Source organism: Mus musculus, chromosome 6 (genome assembly GCF_000001635.26).
Source record: "Mus musculus strain C57BL/6J chromosome 6, GRCm38.p6 C57BL/6J".
Lineage (NCBI taxonomy): Eukaryota > Metazoa > Chordata > Mammalia > Rodentia > Muridae > Mus > Mus musculus.
In genome coordinates this window covers 121,410,150-121,433,771 of record NC_000072.6, presented here as the reverse complement: position 1 = coordinate 121,433,771, position 23,622 = coordinate 121,410,150, and the positions used below count along the sequence as shown (strand labels likewise).

At 48.5% G+C, this 23,622-nt stretch overlaps 1 protein-coding gene across 7 annotated transcripts in view; it reads left to right on the top strand.

Annotated features, from left to right (window-relative positions):
- Iqsec3 (IQ motif and Sec7 domain 3) overlaps positions 1–23,622 on the top strand; it is a 100,812-nt gene that overhangs the window by 39,967 nt on the left and 37,223 nt on the right. For 4 of the 7 annotated variants that reach the window (XM_006506111.4, XM_006506112.4, XM_006506113.4 and 1 more), the window contains exons 3-5: positions 5,205–5,475; positions 20,156–21,264; positions 22,997–23,158. In XM_006506111.4, the coding sequence (XP_006506174.1) occupies positions 5,205–5,475; positions 20,156–21,264; positions 22,997–23,158 (1,542 nt within the window). The remainder of the gene's footprint in view (positions 1–5,204; positions 5,476–20,155; positions 21,265–22,996; positions 23,159–23,622) is intronic. The other 3 variants (NR_110358.1, XM_030255387.1, NM_001289685.1) reach the window with 1 other exon arrangement.

The window sequence follows — 23,622 nt, the reverse complement described above, 5'->3', positions numbered from 1 at the left end:
TTTGTTTCTTTGTCCCAGAAGAGCTTTGAGAATGAGTGGCAGAGTCGGGAGTAATCTAGTGAGGATGTCTAGGCCCTTGGGAGGGGCCTCAACATAAAAGGGGAGTCCTTCAGCTTTCAAAACCCTTCCAGCAAGATCCGTGGTAATTATTGTTGTAGCTACTGCAGTGGTACGGAAATAAACACACCTGGCCCTTGAGGAGGGCATCTGCTGCCACCGACCCCTCTGTTCTGTGTGTTTTCTTATCACCTTATCCCAACAGTGTGCAGGGCTTCCAGGCAAGCTAGCCTCTGCCTGTGGAAAGGTGGTCCCCTCTCCAAACAAAGCCCCCATTCCCTCTCCTATGTTCAAGTTGCCCCTGTCCCCTCCAGCTCCTGAAACTGGAAAGTATGACCTACAAGGGACTCCCAAAGAAGCTGAAAGGGGACAGTCCCTTCCCAAGTCAGTGCCCTGGTAACTTTATGGACACAGATTATCTGTGAGGTCACTCCATCTTCAGCTGACCTGGAAGAGAAGTATTCACATCCCCATTTTTCTTTTCAGATGAGAGATCAGGACATTGGGTATCTGGCTGCTCAGGTGCAGAAGCAGGAGCCTTATCCCTCTCAGGCTTTCTGACCTTTGATTAAGCATTCATTCCATCAGCACTGAAGATAATGACATGGCTCTGCAAAGCTGAGTAGAGTTTCTTCTCCAAGCATCTTTCCTGTGTCCCCAGAGATGCCTGCAGCCCTTGACACAGAAACTTCTCTGTGACCATTGCTCAAAAATGAGTGTTCTTACTTGAATACGTGCATGAAGTCCCTACAGCACAACATGCTAGATGTGAGAATGTAAGCATTTCCCTGGAACACCACCCAGAGGTTTTAGCAAAGGCACGTGGGTCTTGGAAATGATCTAAGAACAAAAGACAAAGATAATCCTGGCCATCCAGAAAAGAGGAGGTACAAGCTGGGCCTCCACCATGAGTTTGGTCAGCATACTGTGACCATCATATGTAGACTTTTACTTGCATTGCAATTGTGTGACCTCCATTGGGACATGAGGGACACAGCAGGGGCAAAGTCCAAGTGCAAAAAGTCTACTAGTCTTAGACAATCTGTTATAAGCATTGGGTGGAGTGGGGAAGTCCCAGTGGGCCTCAGTGGACTTTTAATAATTCTGTTTTAGTTGGTCGTGTGGGCATTCCTGAGGAGGATGACTTGGGGACAGCTAGTTCTCTATTGCTCATATAGTTTGTGGTAGAGATGATAGCACCCACAGCCAAAGAGAATCTCCCATAGCACTCTCTGTAGATGGGCAAGAAATCAATCCTTGGGCAACAATTAAAATAGCACATACCGAATCATACTCCAGTGTCTCTGCCCTTGGGAAAGTAGTAACGATTAAGCAATATTTATCTACCCACCTGTCCATTCATCCATTCATTAGCATTTATTATACACATCTGATGAGCCATCCCAATGTAATAAGTACCTGTGATTTAAAGGCAGGGGTGCGCATGGAAGTCTAGTGCAGAATAGAGGCACACTGACAATTAGAGTGTCACTACTGAAAGAGAATCAAGTGTCAAAACTTACCCATCCAAGGTAAGAAGGGGGACGTAGAAGGAGGATCGGCTCTTCCCACAAGCACTAATTGAGTCCTGAAAGAGTTCACAAGAAGGAGAACGTTGTGGGTGGAAGGGCCGTGCAGGAAGAGAAGGATCCTCTGAGATACATGGTGACCTGAGAAGGCTTGGCAGACTTGGTGATGGTGTCGATGAGTGGAGAGGTCATTCAGTGGGCCAATTATAAATGGACTTCTTCTCCTAGCCCTGGAATCATTGAAGGATTCTGGGCAGACGATTGCATTTCAGGAAGGTGGCTCTGACAATGGACACAATGGACAGCAAGGAAAAGTCACATGAAACCCAAGGAAAGATGCATCTATGCCAACATAGGCCAGGATGGGGCATGCCCAGCAGGCGTCTAGTGACCCTCAAACCACAGGCCAATTTCCCCCCTCAGGGACCTTTTCCACATGTGTCCTCTGGGCAACAGACTGTTCCTCACTCTCGCAAAGACCTTCACTTCCTGTATGTAAATTGCTGCACTCTCAAGTATGGGCTAGCCTTTATTGGTGCCTTTGGCCCTTGTAGATATATGGACCTAAAGTCACATGGGCAGACTCTAAGCTTTCTCAGAGCCCTTCCTTTCAGTGCCACCACATCCTATTGTTTTGCCTTTTCAAGCTGGTGCCCAAGACCAAGGAAGAACCCAGTGAACAGGTCCACTCACACACTAGCAATGTCCAGGGCGAGTGCATCATCCCTGTGCCCAAGGGAGCTGAGATCACCTAGATGCCCTCTAGACGCTCAGGGGCAAAACTGTAAAGAAGCTATTTTGTTTGCAGAGTGAGTGAATGACTCCCATTTACAGCGAGGCTGCCTAGAGCCTGACCCATTAAGGAGCTGCAGAGACACAGCCTATGTCCTGGAAGAAGCATTGTTCTGGGTTCGAATACAAGGGGATATGTACCTAAGATTACCACCTCTAGCTTGGAGTAGTTAGTCCCCCATCTGCAATAGCTTAGCAGCATGGTTCCAATGAAAATCCCAGCATTTCTTTAAATAATTGTCTAAACAGGGCATAGGCCCATTCTGCTGGTGCTTAGACACAAAGTAAAGGTTCTGAGCATGGAGAACTCTTCTGCTCCATGGCCAAGGGTCCGATTCACAGGTTTACATAATTGTCTCTGGACAATGCCTGTCCAGGAAAGGTCACATTGTAATAGCTACCACCAAGGAGTCTGCACAGAGGCAGTGAGCAGAGAGGAGCCAACAATCTCACAGATGACAATGCTCAGAACCAGCTCTTCTCTGTGTCTGCCAGGAGTCAGGTAATCCTCGAAGAAGCCAGTCTATCTGGAGGGCTGGTAAGGCCACATGCTATATGGAGAAACTTATTATTCAGTTTTGTGGCGGCTAACAGAAGGTCAATGTGGGGGAAATGCCTTCTAGTTCAGAATAGTCCATGCTGTGTGAGTCTGGCTCAGAAACAAACCATACCCTCTATTTATTAAGGCCTAAATGTATGCTAGGCAGTGTATTCTTATCTGTTCCTTACGGCAAAGCCTTATCCAATCTGCAGATGAACAGATAAAGTTGCAAGGAAGGTGGCTAATGGACCAAGGTCACATAGACAGGAACAGAGCAGAATTATAGTTCATACTTCCTGATAGTGAAGCTATGATCATCACTCTCCACTATCTAATCTTGACCATGTTGGAGAGATCAGATGGCACATGGCCACTTCCCATCATGTTGCTTATAGGTGACCCCAGGGAAGGAAGGCAAAGCCAAGATTTATCTACCAACCTACAGTGTCGTGGTACACAACCATCAAAGGATAACAATCCATGAAGCCTCTTGACAGGCACAGGTCAACCAAACAAACAAACAAACAAAAAAAAAAAAACCAAATGTCTATGTATCCCTGAGCAATGTCCAGTTCCCTAGAAGATCAAGTAGCTCTGGGTATCAGGGCCAAGACCAAGGCAAGGACAGGCTGGAGAAAAGAGGGTAAGAGTGTGCTTCTGCACAGCCCTGGAGGCAGGGTAACCTATTTGTGGGTGAGGGCCATTTCCATGCACTTAGAAGTAAAAAGAGGCAGATGCTATAGCAAGAGATGTTGAAGTAGGATGGCCAAAAGAACTTTCTGGTAACAGAAGTGAAAAAACGTGGAAGATGTCTAGAGTGCCACACTCCAGCATGGGGCTTGTCCAGTGGCCACACAGGAAGTGATATTCTGGAGTGCTATGTTGTGGAGCAATGCTCCTTGTGACTGAGGCACGCCCATGAGCTCTTCCTTATCCGTGGAGAGTAAGGAAGGCTGGGACAGCTGGTCGAGATGGAGACAAGAGGGTTCTTCACCCCACCTCTGGAGGCTGGGACTCTATAAAGGGTATCTCTGTTCTCCAAGGTCAAGGACAGCACGGGAAAGGGCTTTCTAGCAGAGTTTAGAGTACCTTTGTAGAAGCAGTCTTGGAAGAACTAATTCCTAAGGTTTCACAGCTCTCCAGTGCCAGTGCCACCTCCCTCACTCCTGCTCCTCCTCTGTCACAGTTGAACAGGCATCACTGTGTGACCCCAAGGTCTCCTCCAATCCTGACCTTCTATTGCTGTCCACTGTAGGGGCATTCTCCAGACCCTTGGTTCACTTCATGTCATACATCAGTAACTGTGTGCATTTATCATCTGCTCAGCTCTCTGTGGGGACATAAGAATCAAATAGAATCCGGGTCTTGGCCTCTAGGAAGGGACAGCATAGAAAGAAGAGTTCACTCAGCATGTAGCCTGTGCTAACCCCCTTATACACTAGACCCCTATGATCCTCACGGTAACTCACTGAGGTCAGAATTGACCTTAGATCCATAGACTCCTGTGTTCCTTACTCTATGTAACTCACTAAAGTCAGGATTAACCCTGGTTGTGCAGATAAGGAACTCCAGACTCAGAGGCGACATGACCAGTGCCACACAGTCAGGGCTGGACTGGAACTGGCTGTTAACTACACCCCTACACCCCTGTTCTCTATTGCACAGTATACAACGACTCTCTGAGGACGGCTCTCAGTGTTCTAAGGCAGAGCAGGGAGCTGCAGTCATCCAGAGGAGCTTCTTAGAGAAGGGCTTAGCTCTGGGCCTTGAAGTGGAGCTCAGCTTGGAGCCTAGTGGAGAAAGAAGCAGCCCGAATTACTAACTCCATATCTTCTTAGGGTAGGCAAGAGGAAGGCAGGAAGAGCTCACCCAGCTCGGGGCTCTATGGGAAGAAAGGAGAGCAAGATTAGAGGCCTTTCTAAACCCAGCAGTGCAAGCTCCCTCCTCTCCGCAGGTCCAGGCCCAAGATTGGCCTCTAATATCAATCCCTAAAAGCCATCGAAAGACATAGCAGGTCCCAGTAAACCTTCCAAGTGAAGGCCATGGAACCAGACCAGTGATTACCACAGTGGTTAGCACTGTGTTCACAAGCCAGGTAGTTTGAAGATGTACTCAGGTTTACCCCTGCCTGCACCTCTTTCCAGCCATAAGAGCCCTTCCTTAGAAGGGCAGCAGGAGACACCCCATTAGCCCCCTCTCTCTGGAAAGGACTAGCCCCAGGCAGGTCAGGTCACATGCGCCATCCCCCCCTCCCCCAACCGAGCACCGTTGCCTTTTGTTCACAGTGATGGCTCCTGTGCCCAGGCCGGTGGGGGCATGGAGGACTCCGTGGTGGCAGCGGTGGCAGCCGGCAGACCCAGTGCCCATGCCCCGAAGGCTCAAGCCCCGGAGCTACAGCAGGAGGAGGAGCGGCCAGGGGCAGTGGGCTCCCCACGGGCTGGCCCCCTCCGCGCGGCCTCTCCTGGCCGGCAGCAGCCTGCCCTGGCGACGGCGCTCTGCTCCCACACTCCTGCTGCCTCCGAATACGAACTCTCCCTTGACCTAAAGAATAAACAGGTACCCAGGGCCTCCCAGGGGGGTGTGGGGAGGGTGGTTGAAGGGCCCTGACTTTTGGGGATTGTTCAGGGTGCCAGGGACCCGCAGGTACACTTTCTATGTATCTCCCAGCTGAGCTACCTAATTGCCCTTCCCTAGAGACCAGTTCTTCAGGAGGCCATGATTAACTCCCATCCTGGCAAGGTTCACATCCTGTACCACATTGCCTGTAGCTAGTGTATCTAGGGGCTCTGCCCTTTACAAGATGCAAACCTCTCAACAAGTAGCTGTCATCAGGGAAGTCCTCACTTCCACTACCGAGAAGAAATAGCTTTATTTCCATGCCTTTCAGGGGAAAGCCCAATTCTGAAGCATACACTAGCAAAATAAGGTGCAAAGTCGGTGACTGTATATAGACAGACTCTCCAAGGCTGATCAGTTGCGGGCATTCGGAACCTCCCTACAGGGAGAGGGACATGTTCTTAGAGGGAGATGCAACTATTAGAGTCTATCAGAAAACAGATTTGAACCTAGAGAGGTAGCCCTGGGATCCAGTCCTCACCCTTTCTTCAGGAAAGCCCTGGAAACACTCTGGGTATTGCTTTTCCCATTGTGAGATTGGGAGCTCTGTCTTCAGTTCCTGCCAATACCCCGGCTAGCTCTGTGATGTGTAGGCCCTGAAGAACACAGTCTTGGCCTGTGAACAAGGCAAATCTCCACAAGCCAGGAGGACTGAGTAAAGCCAAACTAAATTCTTTCCTTCTGAGGGACGATGATGCCAAGCTATCATCCTGGGTTGGGACCAGCAGTGGGCAATGTGCCTGACTTTTAGTAAAGCACTTTGGCAAAAATCCGTCACGTTATCTATGTGACAAGACAGGATTATATGGATCATATGACAACACAGACAGGTGTGGATTTTTCAAAAGTAGAACTTGTGAGACAGAAACAAAACCCCAAATCATCAGCATTTTCTATCTGATTGACATCCAGGGAAGGACAGCCAAGTGACCACTGTCCTTGACTCTGCCCAGTCCCCCATTTTGAGAAGGCACTGGGCAAAAATATCAAAGTTATAGTTATCAAGCATTCCGATAAGTCTGAAGAGCAACAGCAACAATTGAATCCGAGATTTGTTTTCCTTTTTAATGGACGGAAAGATGCTTCGATTAAAACATAAGTCAGAGAAAATACGAAGAATTCTAAAATTCTACTTGTAGTCTTGCAATGTCCAAAGCTTCGGTATTCTGTGTGTTAGGTGAGAACACAGCCTTGGAGCAGGAGCCCAGGGCTTTGAGTGTAAACTCATAGACTTCTGCTATTAGTGAAGTTGGGGCACACAGCACTCATGGTCTCTTCTGAGGGCGGGGGTCTCAGAGAATATCCCTTAAAGCCATAGGACAATGGGATGGCCAGCCAGCAGTCCATTCCTCATACTCCCTTGGCTCTTCTGCATTATGGATGCAAAATAAAAACTCTGGAAGTCCCAAAGAAGGGAAACAGAATAGGTTATGGTTACACGAAGAAGACCATAGACTAGAAGACAAGTTTGAAATATGGAAGGGCTGAGGTATGGAGAAGTGAGGAGATCTGTTTTCTATCCTCCTGGGAACATACAGAGACACTAACATATGAACACAGAGGATGGAGAGCATTTTAGCTTAAGGGTTAGGTACAGATGCCTGGCCTGTAAGGTCCTGGGCTCCTTCTCGCTGGATGAGCTCTATGAGGATCAGGACAGTGTGGTCTGGGGCATAGGTAATCTGTGAGCACATTCTACCGTTCTCTCTGCCCCTCTGGAACAGGAGCCATCTTTTGTACCCTCCGCTCACCCACCCTCAGCATCCAGCAAAGCGTCTTGGATGTTGTAAGCACTGGGAGGGGTGGGTATCATTTTTAGTAACTATGCATTCAGGCACCAAGGAGAAAAGTCAAGAGTCTTTCCCACCCGGAAGGATCACAATCACATTTAGAGTCCATCAACCAAACCAAAGAAGGCCTGGCTTGAGCAGGAGAAATTAGTCCACGTGCTAGCTGACATGCTAGGAGATGGAGGATTGTGGCAGGTTCAAGTCTGACTGGTGACTTGTCCGTGGTGAGCCCAATTGTAACAGGTGGGATTGCATTTTGAGCCACTAAGACTGGGTCAGTCTCTCCTGTGAAATCAGTCTGAGGAACAGCTGGCTTGCTCTGAATTTTGTATCTTTCTAGACCAACCACAGGTAGGGCATGCAGGAGGAGAAGTGGGAAAAGGAGCATTGAGGAGGCCAGAGCAAGCTAGTTGTAGCATGGCACACATTTACAGTAGACTGAATTCCCTCACTCTCTGCTAAAGAGCTGTGTGGCCTTGGGCAAGCTGTTTGCCTTCTCTGGGCCTCAGCTATCACATATGTGTCTCTGAGGCTTTGTGTGCTGTCCCCTTTGCCTCTGTCTTTGAAATTCTTCCTCTTCCCCATGTTCCTGCCCTTGGCCTCCTGTTTCCTCACCTCTCCGGAAGCTTGTTTGGCCTCTCAGCCTCGTCCCCCACCCCACTTGCTCCCCCACCACCACTACTCCCCCACCCCCCTTGCCCAGCTCAGCACCTGGTATTAAAAAGATGTTCTGTGGTAGAACACATTTGTAGCTTATGGGGCTCTGGGCTTTATCCCCAGCACCACAGGAAGGTGAAGTTAAACCTCAGGGAGGGGCCTTTTAAATTTAATAAAACCCTAGTCGTTCCAGAAGGAAAACGAAGTATGAAATGCCACAATAAATATCACTGTTCGGTCAACTTAAAAGTTAATTTAAAGTGTATGCAAATATGAGAGCTATTAGGGAAAAAAATCCAAAGAAAATGTTTGGAGACTGAAAAGGAGGAAGAATGGCTTTGTGACAAAGAGAGATGGGGATGAACCTGAAGCTTAAACCGGGTCCTATTACTGTTCGTAATTCTTTGGGAGAGAGGGATTACTATTCTGACCCTGTGGTTACCCACGATCACACAGAATCCAGCAGTTCTCGGGTTTGGGAGTGTGGGTAACCATGGTCTCCTCTGTCTTCCCCCACCCAGGTTTTCCTGTCCGCCAACTGAAACCTGGAAGCATTTCTCTGATTCCTTCTGTCATCTCCATCCTTAACCCTTACTGAGACCCTTTAACTTCTCCCCAAATCCCACCCTTTCCACCACCCCACGTAAGGCCGGGCCAGCCTGCCTCTTGCCAGCACCCCTGGGCCACCTCTTGCCAGCTCCCGCTTCAGCTGCGCCCCTCCACCCTGGCCACCACAGCACGGCTGAGTCATCTCTGCCAAGTGCACTTGTGATCACGCTGATCTCTTCTCTGCTTGAAGCCCTTGATGGCTGCCTTGATGTGCAGCACAAAAGCTTTTCTGCACCCCCCCCCCCCCACCACAGACCCAAGCTCACTCCAGGGTCCCTACTGTTCCTTTCCACAGTCCCTGAGACCCCCTGGCTAGCCTGTTTGCCTCTGGTTCTTCACACAGGCTGTTTCCTCCACTGGAAGTGTCAAACCTAAGCTGGCTCCACTGTGCTTCTCAGGTGGTCTCAGTTTACACTTTGGTCCATCCGGAAGCTCCAAGCTGGGTGAGCGCGTGGAGCGCGCCCACGGCTTACACGGCTGACTGGGAGTCTCCCCACTCACACAGACAAGGACCGTGTTGTTCTCTGGCTCTTGCCCAGCTGGATGGACTATCCTTTGAATGCTCACAGTGCGGGGGAGGGAGAGCGTGGGTGGGAGGGGGGAGGGCAGAGGTTGCACTTCATAGTACAATCTACATGGACAGCTATGGAGTGGAACACTAGCTGCGGCTCTGCTCTCAGCCACAGTTCTGCACTCAGCATAGCCCCTGGCTTCTAGGAAATGCTCAGCCTGGAATGAGCGAGTGAAAGACATCTGCCCCAAGCTTCCCTGCACCTCACTGACCCCTTCCCCAAGACCCTGCCCCAGGAAGAGGACCCCTTACCCAACTCCAACACCCTTTACCCCTTCTGCCCTGGTCTGTTCACTTCCTCTTGCAATGATCCTTGTGGGTACAATCTAGGGACAGAGAGACAGAAAGAGCAAGCATGCATGCTCCACATCCCCTCTAGGAAAGCAGCTAGACCCTCTGGACTATAGAGGGCCTGATGTGATTCCCAAATCCTGCAGCTCTCCCAGGAGTTTGTACCCTGCTCTCTGTTGTGGCTGCCGAAGAAGCCATCTTGGCTGGCTGTCCCTGTTGTAAAGCTCCCTGATCTTGCCAAACCTCAAGGCCATAGATCTGTGGTCAGCAGCACCCAGACATTGTCCCCGAATCCAGGATCCATACATGTGACATTTGGTCCCCTCTTTTGGCATATCTTCTAGACCCCAAGCTTCCAAGTCCAGCCTTACCCTGAGTCACCTTGCCAAGAAGTGGTTTGCTGTTTCCAAATTGCCTCTCCTCTCTGAGCCTGTTTCCTCATTTGTGAACTCTGGTGCTAGGCTGAAGCATCCCTAGGCTCTTTTTACTCTGAAGGAAGGTCGGATTTTTAATGTGAAGCAGAAGGGAGCCAGAGGATCAGGCTGTAGAGGGTGGGGTGAAGACAAGACTATGCAGAAGTGGTACCCACTTGGCTTCATTCACAGAGAGGGTGTTATCCTCCCCCTCTCAGTTTACTGTGAGACCTAGTGACACCATAATGCAAAACACTCAATCCCTTTTGCCACATAATTCATCTTCCTGTGGTAGACAATGACATGTGGGTGCCATCTAGGGCTATCTGAGAACCAGCTCTCTGTTAGGGGTAGTGCAAAGCCTTTGCCCTACATTGTGTCCCAGATCTGGATCTTGCTACTGTATCATACCATGGATGGGAAGACAAAGTTAAGATACAGTTAATGGTGTTAACCTGGTTCCTTCCCATCTCTGGTCATCACAGGGAATTATTTGTGTAGGCTCCACAGGTCAATGCACTCAGCCTGACCTGCTGTTCAAAGTGGGGCAGCTTTGCACACAGGGTCTCTGCTCTCAGCCTGATATTTGCAAAGTCCAGAAACTCATAACATGGCTTCAGTGTTCTCCACTGAGAAATTCAGCCAGAGGAAACCATCCCTTGGTTTGAAAGAAGACCCCACCCAGCCCAGGCTCCTTCGTACTGTACCCCTCCCCCAGCCAGCAACTCTTTCTCCACTCTCACTTGCTACCATCTCTCAGGGTTCTCATCAGGCTCAGCTGGCCTGACCTCTGAAAAGAGGGAGCATGTTCTAAGGACACTGGAGACCCCCTCACTGCTGCTCCTGGCAGAAGTGGCAGATCGTTCTCTTGGAAGCAGACAAAGCCACAATTTATTACCTATGAATTATGGGCTCAGGGGGAAGTGAATAGACTTGTTCCTTGGCCAGTAGGTCCAGCCACCCCCTGCCCCTTCCTGGGCACTCCAGCTGCCACATCACCCCTTAGCTCTCCATGCAAAGCTATTAAGAACAGATTGAAGTGACTAGGTAGGCCTGACCTTGGGCACTGCAGAGCTCTTCAACCCTATGAGACTCTGGAAATATGGAGGAGGAGGAGGAGGAGGAGGAGGAGGAGGAGGAGGAGGAGGAGGAGGAGGAGGAAGAGAGGAGAATTTGGCTCCCAGCCTAGACCAGAGAGCAAGTCTATGTTTTTATTTCCCCCAAGCATAGGAAAAAGTTCATTTAGCCCATGGCCACACTCATTTACTAAATTCCAGCCATGGATCTGGCCCAGTACCAGGCACAAGGGATGGCTTTGAGGGGCAGCATGGGAGTGCTGAGGGTTCAGAGCCAGCAGAGGTGCAATCATCATAGGTAGCTATAAAGGATGGGAAGGCAGTACTGGAAACAGCTGGAGCCCGTAGGGGATGGCTGTGCAAAATGACTGGAGCAGAGGGTGACGAAGTAATAATGAATTTCTGTGCTTTCCATGAGCAGCTGCTCTGTGCTAGGCACTGCTTGAGTATCCAGGGTGACAGAAGCATAGCAAATGCCTCCAATAACCGACGCTCCTATTGAGTCTGTAGACAAAGAGAGGGATGGGAGGTCTAAATATACCCCCCAAATCATGGAAAACAGTATCAAAAACCAGTTTAGACAACATTCCGTACTGGCTGGCTGGCACGTTAAGACAGCCTTGTGGAAGAGAGAGACACATTTGGGACAGGTCTTGGAGAAAGGGGAGTATATGTACCTGGAGAAGAGAGGCTGAGCCAGGGCCCATCAAAGAGGTTCGTGTGGCTAGGGAGAGTTAGCGTGGGCTTGGCTGCCATATAAGCCGTACAAAAAGAACAAGACCTGGCCAGATCCATTGGGTTGGAAAAAAGGGGAGAAGAGTTTCCGTTTGCTGTGGGTGATGGTTCTAAACCAACAGAAAATCCATGCTTCCATCTTGTTTTTAAAACGTAGATTAGGTTTATAAAGTGTCAGAATGAAGAAGGGATGGAAGCAGAAATGGTCCTGCCCAAGTAAGTAGTCACAGGCAGCTCCTTCGATGACATTGTTGCAGAAAGATCAGGCGTGGTTGCAAAAAGTCCAAGTGAGGGCTTCAGTCTGACAACTCAGAGGACAGGGCAAAGTAGGACAGGGGTAAACACAACATGCCTAGACTGGATGGTGTAAGAATCAAAGTTCTAAGAGGCAAACAAAGAAGGCAGAGCTGGTTGGGGCAAGGTGAGGCAGGACAGTGGCTTTGTAGCATCTGACAGAGATATCCGTAAAGCTGTTGAGCATGTAGCTCCAGGATCATGGGTCGGGATGGAGATGGATCTGAGACTTACACGTGTGTCCATTGTTGTCATTCACTAAGCACACACCACATGTTGAGACCCTCGCAGTCTCATTTAAGCTTCCCAAGCCTCGGGGTCAGTAAAATTGGCTTCATTTAGTGCCTGAGAGAAGTTAAAAACATGCCCAAGGTCTACCCAACAGAAGAGGCGAGTCTGAAAGGTGTTATTTTCTTTTGTGATGTTTTCTCATCAAGTTATTAGGGTGGTAGTCTGACAGTGGCCAAGGCATGAAGACAGTCGCTGGGGGATATATTTGGAGTCCTGAGAAAGGCTCCCCCTGAGATGTGTCCCTCTCTTAATTGATTACAAATTATCAGCCATCAAATGCTGCTCCCTCAGATTCCCAACATGGAAAACATGGAAGATGTTCTGCAGTGGGTAAGGTAAAAAGGAAAATGTCTGTAGAGAATTGAAAATGGTCACAACTTGCATTTGTGACTGGCACGCATGGGATTCTATGGCTAGGGTCTAGGATGGATGGTCTGGCTGGGGACAAGGGTTCTGAGTGTCAAGGAGTTTCACAGGAGGAGCATCAAGAGTCGCAGAAAGGAGGGAAGAGGAGGGGTGAGAGAGGACCTGTGCTGGTGAACCCACATAGCTGGTCTTCTTGAGCATCACTTCAAAGGACCTCAAAGTTGTAGAGTGTGTAGAATAAGTGAGCAAAGAGGTGGAGCAGGAGGTAACTCCTCAGGAGTCTGGCTGTCCAGAAAGGAGGCGGAGAGAGTACGATAGTAGTCCAAGAGGTTCAGTGAGAAACAGTAAGCTGCTGCCTTGTGCACAGGAGACTCAGGTGGAGCCATATTTTAGTCTTCTGAGAATAGGGAGACAAGCAGCAGGTAGAAGGATAGAAGCTGGAGATGCTAGTGAGAAACAGAAGGATGAGGGACTGAGCGCCCATAGGAGACAGATGCTGTGGGATTGTTTGCTCTGGGTCTGATGGATTACCAGGTAGGTATGGAGAGGGGAAATTTGTTCTCTCATGTATTCACTACATAGATGCTGTGTGCTGGGTGCTGTCAAAAGACTGGGGACCAGGCAGTGAAAAATGGCAAGCGAAGCCTTTGCCTTCACCAGGCCTTGTTTCCATTCTGTCTGTATCACTGGGACCACCCAGCTCTCAGAGACAACTCAAGGGGAAAAGGAAGTTTCATAGTTTCAGTTCCATCACAACAGGCAAGACACGGAGCAACATCTCAGTCCTCAGTGGAGGGGGCACCTGGTAGGGCTCTTGGCAACACTATATAGATGAGGAACCAGAGACTGTGACAAAGACCAGACCCTGGGTCTAACCTTCAAAGATCCACCCCTAGTAGACAGCTAGGCTTCACCTTCAAAAAGTTCCACAATGATACCAAAATGTCCCAAAATGATACCAACAGCTCGGAAATGAGCATTAAAAATATGAGCCAGCGGGGGCATCTTACATCCAAATCAAAACACTCCATCCATGGATATCATAATACAAAATGCATTTAGTCCAAAGCTAAGCATATCTAAGTCTTAACAGTTCCTACACCATTCATAAGCCCAAGTCTCAGGGGAGTGGGAACAAAAGAGAGGAAAAAGCAGAAGCAAATATATCAAAGTACATGATATATTTGAAAACAACTGTCTTTATTAAACTGAACGCTACGAATAAGGAATATATTCTCCCAAAATTTGGAGGGAGGAAATCTAAACTGCATGGTCTTATGAAGACTCACAGCAATCTCTTAATTGTGATCTTCTGTTTAAAAAGATAATGAGTTGCATAATTCTAATACGCAATGGTACAAAGTAAGTATTCTCATTCCAAAAAAAGTTGAAATGAAAACATACAAACAAGAACTACTGCAAAACCAAGACTCAGGGAAATGTCAAGTTTTCTAGCTCTGTCCCTGAGAACTGGTGGTTGTGACATCATTTGAACTCCATCAAGCTTGGGCAGACCTGCCATTTGCAATCCACGTGACCTCTTCCTGGGGCTGATTCCACCAATGCCCACAGGTTCTCCTGACAGACATTCTATATCCCCAGCATCTCGAGCATCCTGAGGTCTTATTGTATCTCAGGATTTTATCCTCAAAGTTTCATGCATTTCTCAGTCAGGGAATCCCTGAAGTGGGGATATGGCCCCATTGAACTTCCAACCCTTCCTTAAAAATATGGATCAGTGACTCTCTGACCTCTGAGAGCCTGTGTGGGTAACCCTGGAAAATACTTCTCTGAGCAGGCCTTTACAAGTGGAATGCCCAGTGGCAGTTCCTTTTCAAAGGTGAGTCTTTTGAATGAGTTTGCAGTTTTACACGCGGAGTCTCCAGCGGCCGGTCTTGCCACTTTAAATGTGCTGCTGTCTTACTTAGAGTTACTATTGCTGTGATGAAACACCATGACCAAAAGCAACTTGGGGATGGAAGGGTTTATTTCATTCACAGTTCCATATAACAGCTCATCATCACCATCAAAAGCAGTGAGGGCAGGAACTCGAATAGGACAGGAACCCTGAAGTAGGCACTGATACAGCAGCCAGAGGAGTGCTGTTTCCTGCCTTGGTCTTCATAGCTTGCTCAGCCTGCTTTCTCTTAGAACCCAGGACCACCATCCCAGGGATGGCACCATCCACAATGGGGTGGGCTCGCCCCCATCCATTGTAAATTACAAAAATGCCCTACAGGCTTGCCTACAGCCTGATCTTATGGAGGCGTTTTTCAATTGAAGTTCCCTCCTCGAAAATGACTCTAGCTTGTGGTATTGACATAAAACTATCCAGCATAGCTGCTATTGTGGACAAACATTTTTCATATTTTTCTGTGTGGCTTTTTGTTCCAAATTGCCACTACATACCTGGCTGAAAGCATGCAACAAAAAACACATCACAACTTGAAGCCTATGTTGTCTTGAAGTTACTTTTCAATTCTGTCTCACTTAAAATTTCAGGGTATGGGCAGAATACAGTTTCCAGGCTGTATCCAAATGGATGTAGCCCAGTTCCCATCTGAAATCTCATGAGCACAGTCCTTATTCCATGTTTTTATCAGCATTCTAGCCTCCCAAGCTTCAACTGATCAACCCCTGATTACAGCATCCCATGGTTCTCCAAACTCTTCCAACTTCTTCCTACAAACCAGTTCCAAAGGCCTCAGAATCTCATGGGCAGAGTTAGTTACAGTAACAACCTCTTCTGTGGCACCAGTTTTCTGAACTTAGTGTTGCTGTGAGCACAACACCTAAGGGAAACAATTTAAAGAGGGAAAAAAAAAAGATGTATTTTGGATCACAGTTTGAGGATGTTTGGTCTACCACTTCAGAGAAAGTGTAACACAGCATCTCAGCTCATAGTAGTAGGGGCTGTTCGTGTCATCAGAAAACAGAAACTGATAGGAAGGGCTAGCTATAACCTGTCTTTTCTTACCTATTTCCACCAGATATACCCTCACCTCTTGAAAAGGCTCAACACTCTCCCCAAAACCAGTGCTAAAAACTGGGGAGCAAGCATTCAAAGTACAGTGTTGAGGTCTTGGAATCTCTGGCAAACCATGCAGATACTGATCTCAGTCAAATAGGGGTGGTTTATTGAATACCACACCCTAAGACTGGCAAATCAGGGACATGGTCCAGATTCCTGAATTGAGCCATGACCCCAAGTTAAGATCCTACAGGACCTTTTAAGCCTGACATCTACAAACATCTGTACCAAGTTATTCTGCCAATCAGGGTTTAGGGAGAAGGGAATTTCTTAGGAACGCGTCTTTGCTGCACACTTATCCTGCTCTCATTGGTTGGGTATTCAACTGTGGCAGAGGACTTGCCTTGTCTAACATTCATGTCTTAACTTGCCTACCGGGATGGGACTTATCTAACAGTTATGTCTTAACTTGCCAACTAGGGTGTCAGTTGCCCAAGTACGTGTCTCTTTCTGCCAAGTAGGACATCAGTTCCCAGGGAATTCTTGGGAACTTAAACTTGACTCAACCCTTATTCAAAATGGAAGTCTTATTTTAAATAGATTCTTATATCTCCTATGCTGGGGTCCATCCCAGGGGCAGTTTATAAAGGCAACACCATTAAAGCCTATACACAGGTGCAGGAAGTGCTGCCGGATGGTTGGTTCAGGTCCAAGTTCATTGTGGGTTACTATACAAAGGAGTTCTACTGACTTCTATCATGATTGGTTTCTAAGAACACAGAACATAACAGAATATTTAATCAACTTGGCATTAAAAGTTTCCTAGAAACATCAGAAGCATATGATAAAGTCCCCTTATAATAGCAGGCTAGCCAGGTAACAGTTACCTAGGCCTTAACATTTTACCTTGACTTTAACATGGGCCAGTAGGAGACACTTTATATTTGAACCAAAGAGGATTAAAGTGTCAGAATGAGTTGGTAGGACGGAGATAGGAATCTAAACTTCGGCTTTTTCAAGCAGCATAGACATTGAGCTTGAAGATGGACCCTCTTAGGGTCACCTTGCCCAGTCCTCTGCCTCTAAGTGTGATAATAACTATCCTAGTTTGCTTTTTATTGCTATAATAAGCATCTTGACCAAAGGCAAGTTGGGAAAGAAAGCATTTGTTTGACTTAGAAGTCACAGTGCATCATTGAGAGAAGCCAAGGCAGGAACTCAAAGCAGGAACCTAGAGGCAGAAACTGAAACAGAGGCAATGGAAGAATGCTGCTCACTGGCTTTCCTTGTCACAATTTGCTCAGACTGCTTTCTTACAAAACTCGGGACCATCTCCCCAGGGGAGTAGCACTATCAGAGTGGGATAGGTCCTCCCAAATCCATCAATCTTTAATCAAAAACATACCCCAAAGGCTTGCCTACAGACCAATCTGAAGAAGACATCTTCTAAATTAAGGTTTTCCCTTCCCAGATGACCCTAAACTGTGTCAAGTTGAATAAACAAATCAAAACAACAACAATATCACCTAACCAATACCATACCAAACAAATAGATTCTATGCCTTGTCGGAACTATGTTAGGTAATGGGTTTCCACAACTTCTTTCAGTTGCTTATGGAATCTCATCACCTGTCAAGTTTCTCCTGAGTCTTGGTTTCTCCAGGAATTAAAAATGGAAAAGAGATGTGGAATCCAAGCCTTGAGTGACTCCTAATGGTCCTCAAGAAGGGATTAAACAATGTCGGTAAAAGGGGGTGTTGTTCATCTGACTCTTCACAACATGGTAGTTTGAGACACTCAGGGAATCATCCACCTTAAGGTTTTGTTTTTGTTTGTTTGTTTGTTTGTTTGTTTGTTTGTTTGTTTGTTTTAGAAGGTTTGCCCAATTGCATCAGACTCATCAGGACAATTTTCTTTTTGGTTAACTGAAAGTCAGTTGATCAGAAACATGTTTCTAATATACTGGAAACTCACAGGAATAATGTCATCACATTAATTAGGCCAGCTCAAATTCAAAGGGAGAGAATCACATAGAATAAATACAGCAGGGTGAGACTCATTGGGACCATCTTGGAATTCTATCTACCACTCAGCTAGAGAGTAGCCTACTTGGTTTCTCTATGTAGCCCTTGGTGTACCTCTAAGAAACCTGGCTTTTTGCTTCAAGACATCAGTTCCTGCTCTTGCAGACATTATTCTAGAGAGAAAAAAAATTATAGCTTTGTTGGTTCTCAGTGATGAACTGTAACATGTCCATTGAGGCTTAGAATGGAGATGCAGTCTTGACTCAGGTGGGAAAGTCCTCCAAAGATATTGCTTTTCATGGAGAACCCAGTTGAACTCTAGCCAGACTACTGATGTAAAGAACTTGAGAAAATAAATATGTGTTATTTTAAGCTGCTAAGTGTTTAGTAATTTGATAGATGGCATACTTAGTATGATTATTTTTAAAGCAGTGTTGGGAATGATACCTGTGGCCTTACATGTGTTAGGCAAAACCTCTGTCACTAAGCTGTGTCTCCAAACCCATCCTGGTATGCTTTTAATATCACCTTAAAGACTCCCCTGCAACACACTGTAGTGATTCCTTGAGAAGCTTAGAGCTTTGTACCAGTCATCCCAGACACAGCCTTTAGTGGGTTGAGTAGATCAGGAAGCAGGTGAGAATGCCATATCGAGGGATGGGCTTGCCTTTCCATCTGCTCCGTGGGTAGCAAATCTACCTGTGCCCCTCCCCATCCTGACTCCTGGAGAATGTTGGAACAGCAGTGCTATAGTGACCCTCAGCCAGACCTTCAGTTACAGAAGGGCATGGGGGCAAGGTTGAGCGAAGCGTGATTTCAGAGTCCAGGTTTGCCTTCTCCCTCACAACGCATTCAAGAGACATACTGAGGAATACTAATTAAGCCTATTTTCTTAGATTTAGCCTGATCTTTTATTTAAATGCAAAGCCCTCCAAGGGGCATAGTTAAATGGTCAGTTACTTCTGGGGATGTGGTGTAGGGGGGAATGTCTCCCAAATCTTTTAGAAATATATTTATTCACTTTACATCCCAGTTGCACCCTCCTGCCCCTCCTCTCCTCCCATTCTCATCCTTATAAACCCCTCCCCTCAACATCTCCTTTCCCTGCTCCTCAGAGAGGGCACATCCTCTCCCCCTGAAGCCGGCCAGGCAGTCCAGTTAGGGGAACAGGACCCAATGCAGACAACAGAGTCAGAGAGACAGCCTCTGCTCCAATTGTTAGGGGACCCACAGGAAGACCAAGCTATACATCTGCTACAAATGTGTAAGGAGACCTAGGTCCACTCCTGCAGGTTTTTCATTTGGTGATTCAGTCTCTGTGAGACCCCACGGGCCCAGGTTATTTGACTCTGTAAGCCTTCTTGTGTTGTCCTTGACCCCTCCAGTTCATTCAATTCTAACCTGCCCCCCCCCACTCCCTCACCCCCACCCCAACCCCTGCTCTTCCACAAGGCTACCCAAGCTCTGCCTGATGTTTGACTGTGAGTCTCTGCATTCCCGCCTCTATATCTGCTGCTGGGTGAAGCCTCTCAGGAGACAGCTGTGCTAGGCTCCTGTCTGCAAGCATAGCAGAGTATCACCAATAAGTGTCAGGGATTGGCTCTCTTACAGGTGACATCCCTAGTCCATTCTTGAATTTTGATAAAGTAGAGAAAGCAAGAACACAGCACATAGAGAAACAGAAATTCAGAGATAGAGAGCAGAGCCGAAGGAAATGAGGCAGAACCCTGAACACACGGATGCCATGTGTGTTCTGCTCAGGTTAGATGCTCTAACCAAGCCTGGTCCTGGCTGCACAGCTCCTGTTGATATACACAAAGGTGATGTGAATCAGGCTGCCCTGGAGGGGATCCTACTCTTGGACCGTGGTCCATCTCTTGTGTTCACGTTTACTGAGCACTTCCCATGTGCGCGAATCTGGACTGGGGGTTGGTGATGCAAAGACACACAAACCCAGATGCCAAGGGATGCTGAGGGTGCCCTCACAGTAGGGGTTTTGTTTGCTTGATTAGCTGATCTTGACACCACTGTTTAATTTTTCATTTTTAATTATTTTTAAGTGTGCATTAAGGCAGAAACAATACTGTAATAAACTCCCATATAGCCATCACCAAGCTTCAACCATCTTTATTAATGTTTTATTAATATTAATATCATGCTAGCTGGTACATTTTACTACAAATTCAAGATAAGTATTTTACTAATAAATGCTGCATGTGTCTCTGATGTAAGCGTTCTTCAATAATCAGGACACTGTCTAAATGGGACTTCCATCCTAACGCCTCTGTCTACCGCCACAGGGGACATCACAAATCCTGCGTGGAATCTTCCATCTCGCCCCTAGGAGTCTTTCCAAAGACTTGGCATCTCAGGCATGTCAGGCTTGGGGTCTTTTGATGTAGGCTCCCAATAAAGCTGTGCACTTATGCACTGAGGAGTCAGAACCTGGATCTTACGGTGGGCTGTACTGGTCTAATCAGCGCTACCTCCACCATTCCCCTAACTGAGCCCTTCTCTCTGTCCCTGCTGCAGATTGAAATGCTAGAACACAAATACGGGGGCCACCTGGTATCCCGACGCGCCGCGTGCACCATTCAAACCGCTTTTCGCCAGTACCAGCTCAGCAAGAACTTTGAGAAGATCCGTAACTCGCTCCTGGAGAGCCGCCTGCCTCGGCGGATCTCACTGCGCAAGGTGAGGGCGCCCACAGCGGAGAGTCTGGTGGCAGAGAAGGCGCTCCTGGAGGGCTGTGGGCTCCTTGGGCTCCCGCTGGGGCGCTCGCCCTCGCTGCCGCCCACCTTCGCTGGCTCGCTCACCGAGCTGGAGGACTCCTTTACCGAGCAGGTGCAGTCCCTGGCCAAGTCCATCGACGACGCCCTCAGCACCTGGAGCCTCAAGACCATGTGCTCGCTGCAAGAGAGTGGCGCGTACCAGCTCCACCAGGCGCTGCACCCGAGTGCGGGACAGCCAGGCCTGGAGACCGAGGCGGCGGCGCGGGAGCCAGAGAGCGGCCCCGGGTCTGGAGATGAGGCCGGTGGTCTGCCTCAGGGTCACAGCGGTACCCTCATGATGGCTTTCCGGGACGTTACGGTGCAGATCGCTAACCAGAACATCTCTGTTTCCTCCTCCACCGCCCTGTCTGTGGCCAACTGTCTGGGTGCACAGACCGCCCAGGCCACAGCCGAGCCTGCTGCCGCCCAAGCCGAACAAGAGGACACCGCGGATCAGGAGGTCTCGGAAGTCCCAGCCTCGGAACAGATGGACCCACCCAGTGAGGACTCAGAGGCAGCGGAGAGCCGCGCCCAGAGCGCACAGGAACCCGCGGTGGCACAGGCCGTGGTGGAGGAGGCGGTGGCTACAGAGGCAGAGGAGGAAGAGGAGGGGGCCAAACAGGCAGGGAAGGGGGCAGAGGCCGAGGGAGGCGACAACTCTGAGCAGCTGAGCAGCAGCAGCGCTTCCACCAAGTCTGCCAAATCCAGCTCAGAGGCTTCTGCCGCTGCCTCCAAGGAGGCCCTGCAGGCTGTGATCCTGAGCTTGCCCCGCTATCACTGCGAGAACCCAGCCAGCTGCAGGTCCCCCACGCTCTCCACAGACACCCTGCGCAAGCGGCTGTACCGCATCGGCCTCAACCTCTTCAACATGTGAGTGAGCTTGGAGCCCAGGGAACGACGGGAGGGACGATTCGATTCGTCCCCACGACTTGCCTAGCTTAATACCCTCTCCTGAGCCCCTAGCCAGTTCATGGAAGAGCCAGTGTTTAAGAAATGCACACTCTATTTTTTCCTGATGACCAACACATTAAACATGGGTTGTTGTTGGTTTTTTTTTTTTACAAGTATTGCTTTCCAAGGTGAAATGGTGGTTTGGAAAGTGGGAAAATACAGAGCTGAGCACAGGCAATATGAAGACTGACCAGGAATCACTGAGGACGAAAATGATGTTAGTGAAACGGTGTTATTTCACTGGGATCACAAAATGAGGAAATGGCAGAGTCAGAAGAGACAGTGGTATAAAAATAAGATAGAGTCCTGGTGGAAAGCGCTCAGTCAGCAAGCCTGAGTTCTGTCCCAGGAAAAGACATAAATGTGGAAGGAGAAAGATGAGCGACCACACAGAGTTGTCATCTGACCTCCTGTGAAGGCCATTCCTTCTCCCCACAATAACAATATATTGAAAATTATTTTTTTAAGTAGCTGGATAAGTAAGAGGAGAGAAAGAAAGGGACCATAGAGAGAACCAAATGGATAGGAAAGGGATTAGGAAACAGGAGAGAACTTAATGTGGGCTGTAACTCAGAGACTCAAATAAGACTGTAACAGCAAGAACGCAGGCAGGGCCACACTGAGGAAATAGACACTTCCATCCCTGTGAGATACTCATTGATACTCATTAGCCCTTCCCCCCTTGTAGCTACCGCCACAGAGCAGGAACCCTTTCCTGTGTTCATTCATTCATATAACTATTACTGTCAAGCCCTTACAACACAGATGAGTGAGACACAGCTCCTGGCCTCATGATAGCACACCTGTGGTCCTCCCAGCAGTATCTGGAGTTAGGGGACATCCTCCTAGTTCATGGAAGAGCAAACAGGCTCACAGGAGGGTGGAAGGTTGCTCACTCTTCAACTGTTAGCAAGAGGTAAACCTAGGTGAGGCCAGAGCCATCCATCCTTTTGTAGCTTAGGCTGCCCCCTGCTGAGCACAGCTCCACCCTAGCACTCCACTGTGACCCCGACTCCCCCCCACCCCCAATCAATTCTGAGTGCATGTGAAATCAGATACCATTATCCTTCAAGACTATGATTCCCAATCTATCCCTGGTAAAGAACCAGCTGTATCCCCTCCCCCTACAGATGGGGAAATGGTGCCTTGGCAAAACACAATACAAATTAATTGCTAGGAGAGAAGTCACAGGCTTGGGTGTCCTGAAAACGTCAAACATTTGAAGAAAGGTTTCTCATGATCACTTATCTCCTCCGACTCAGTGAATGGCAGCTCCAGGAGCCTCTGAGGTACAGGCTGGAGGCGGAGCCTCCCCAGCCACCTGGGGACTAGAGGGCCTATCCAGAGCAAGACAGGGGCAGAGAAGGAAGCTTCTCTACTTGTTCTGGGTTCTTGTTGAGTCAGACCTCCTCTTCTCAATTCAAACCACATACCTGTCCGCAGCCCCCCCCCCTCAACCTCAACCCCACTCCCCAGACCTCCCCAGCATCCCCACCCCATACTTCTGTGATGTTCTGGTGACAATTACTCCCATGGGGAGACCTGGGGTGGGCCTGGGAAGTAGATCTCACAGGTTTATGGGAAACAAGACAACAAGCAGCCCCAAGCAGCCTTGACTTCCTCTCTCCTCCCAACCCCAACCCTTCTGCAGAAATCCGGACAAGGGCATCCAGTTCCTGATCTCACGTGGCTTCATCCCTGACACCCCCATCGGTGTGGCCCACTTCCTCCTCCAGCGTAAAGGCCTCAGCCGCCAGATGATAGGAGAGTTCCTGGGCAACAGCAAGAAGCAGTTCAACCGGGACGTGCTGGAGTGAGTGCCCATGATGGGGCCCCTGCCCTCCCTTCTCTCATTCATGCCCTGGACCCAATAATTCTCACTGTTTCTTTGGAGTTGGGAATCCTTCCTCTGGCTTCCTGAATAACAATGGGTGCAGTCATTCATTTGATGGTAGGTTGAGCCTGGAGCCTTTGGGAGCTCCAGGGATACCCTAGGGTGTGAGAAACAGGAGTGGGAAGGGGGCATAAAAACAGTTAATGAACTGTGCAGCTCAGGCCCATTTCTGCGTGGAGATGGCTCCTAGCCTACCTTCTCTCTGCAGCTGCCCCAGCAGCTGCTGGACACCCTCGCCAAGGCTCACTTTCAAATTGGTAGAAGCAAAGCATGGACAAAGGGGGCTAAGCTGGGGGTTATTAAAAGAGGGAAATACTAAGATTCCATAAAGATGAATCAACTGACAAAATCAGCCCCAAAAAAAGCCTATGTCTCAAACTTCA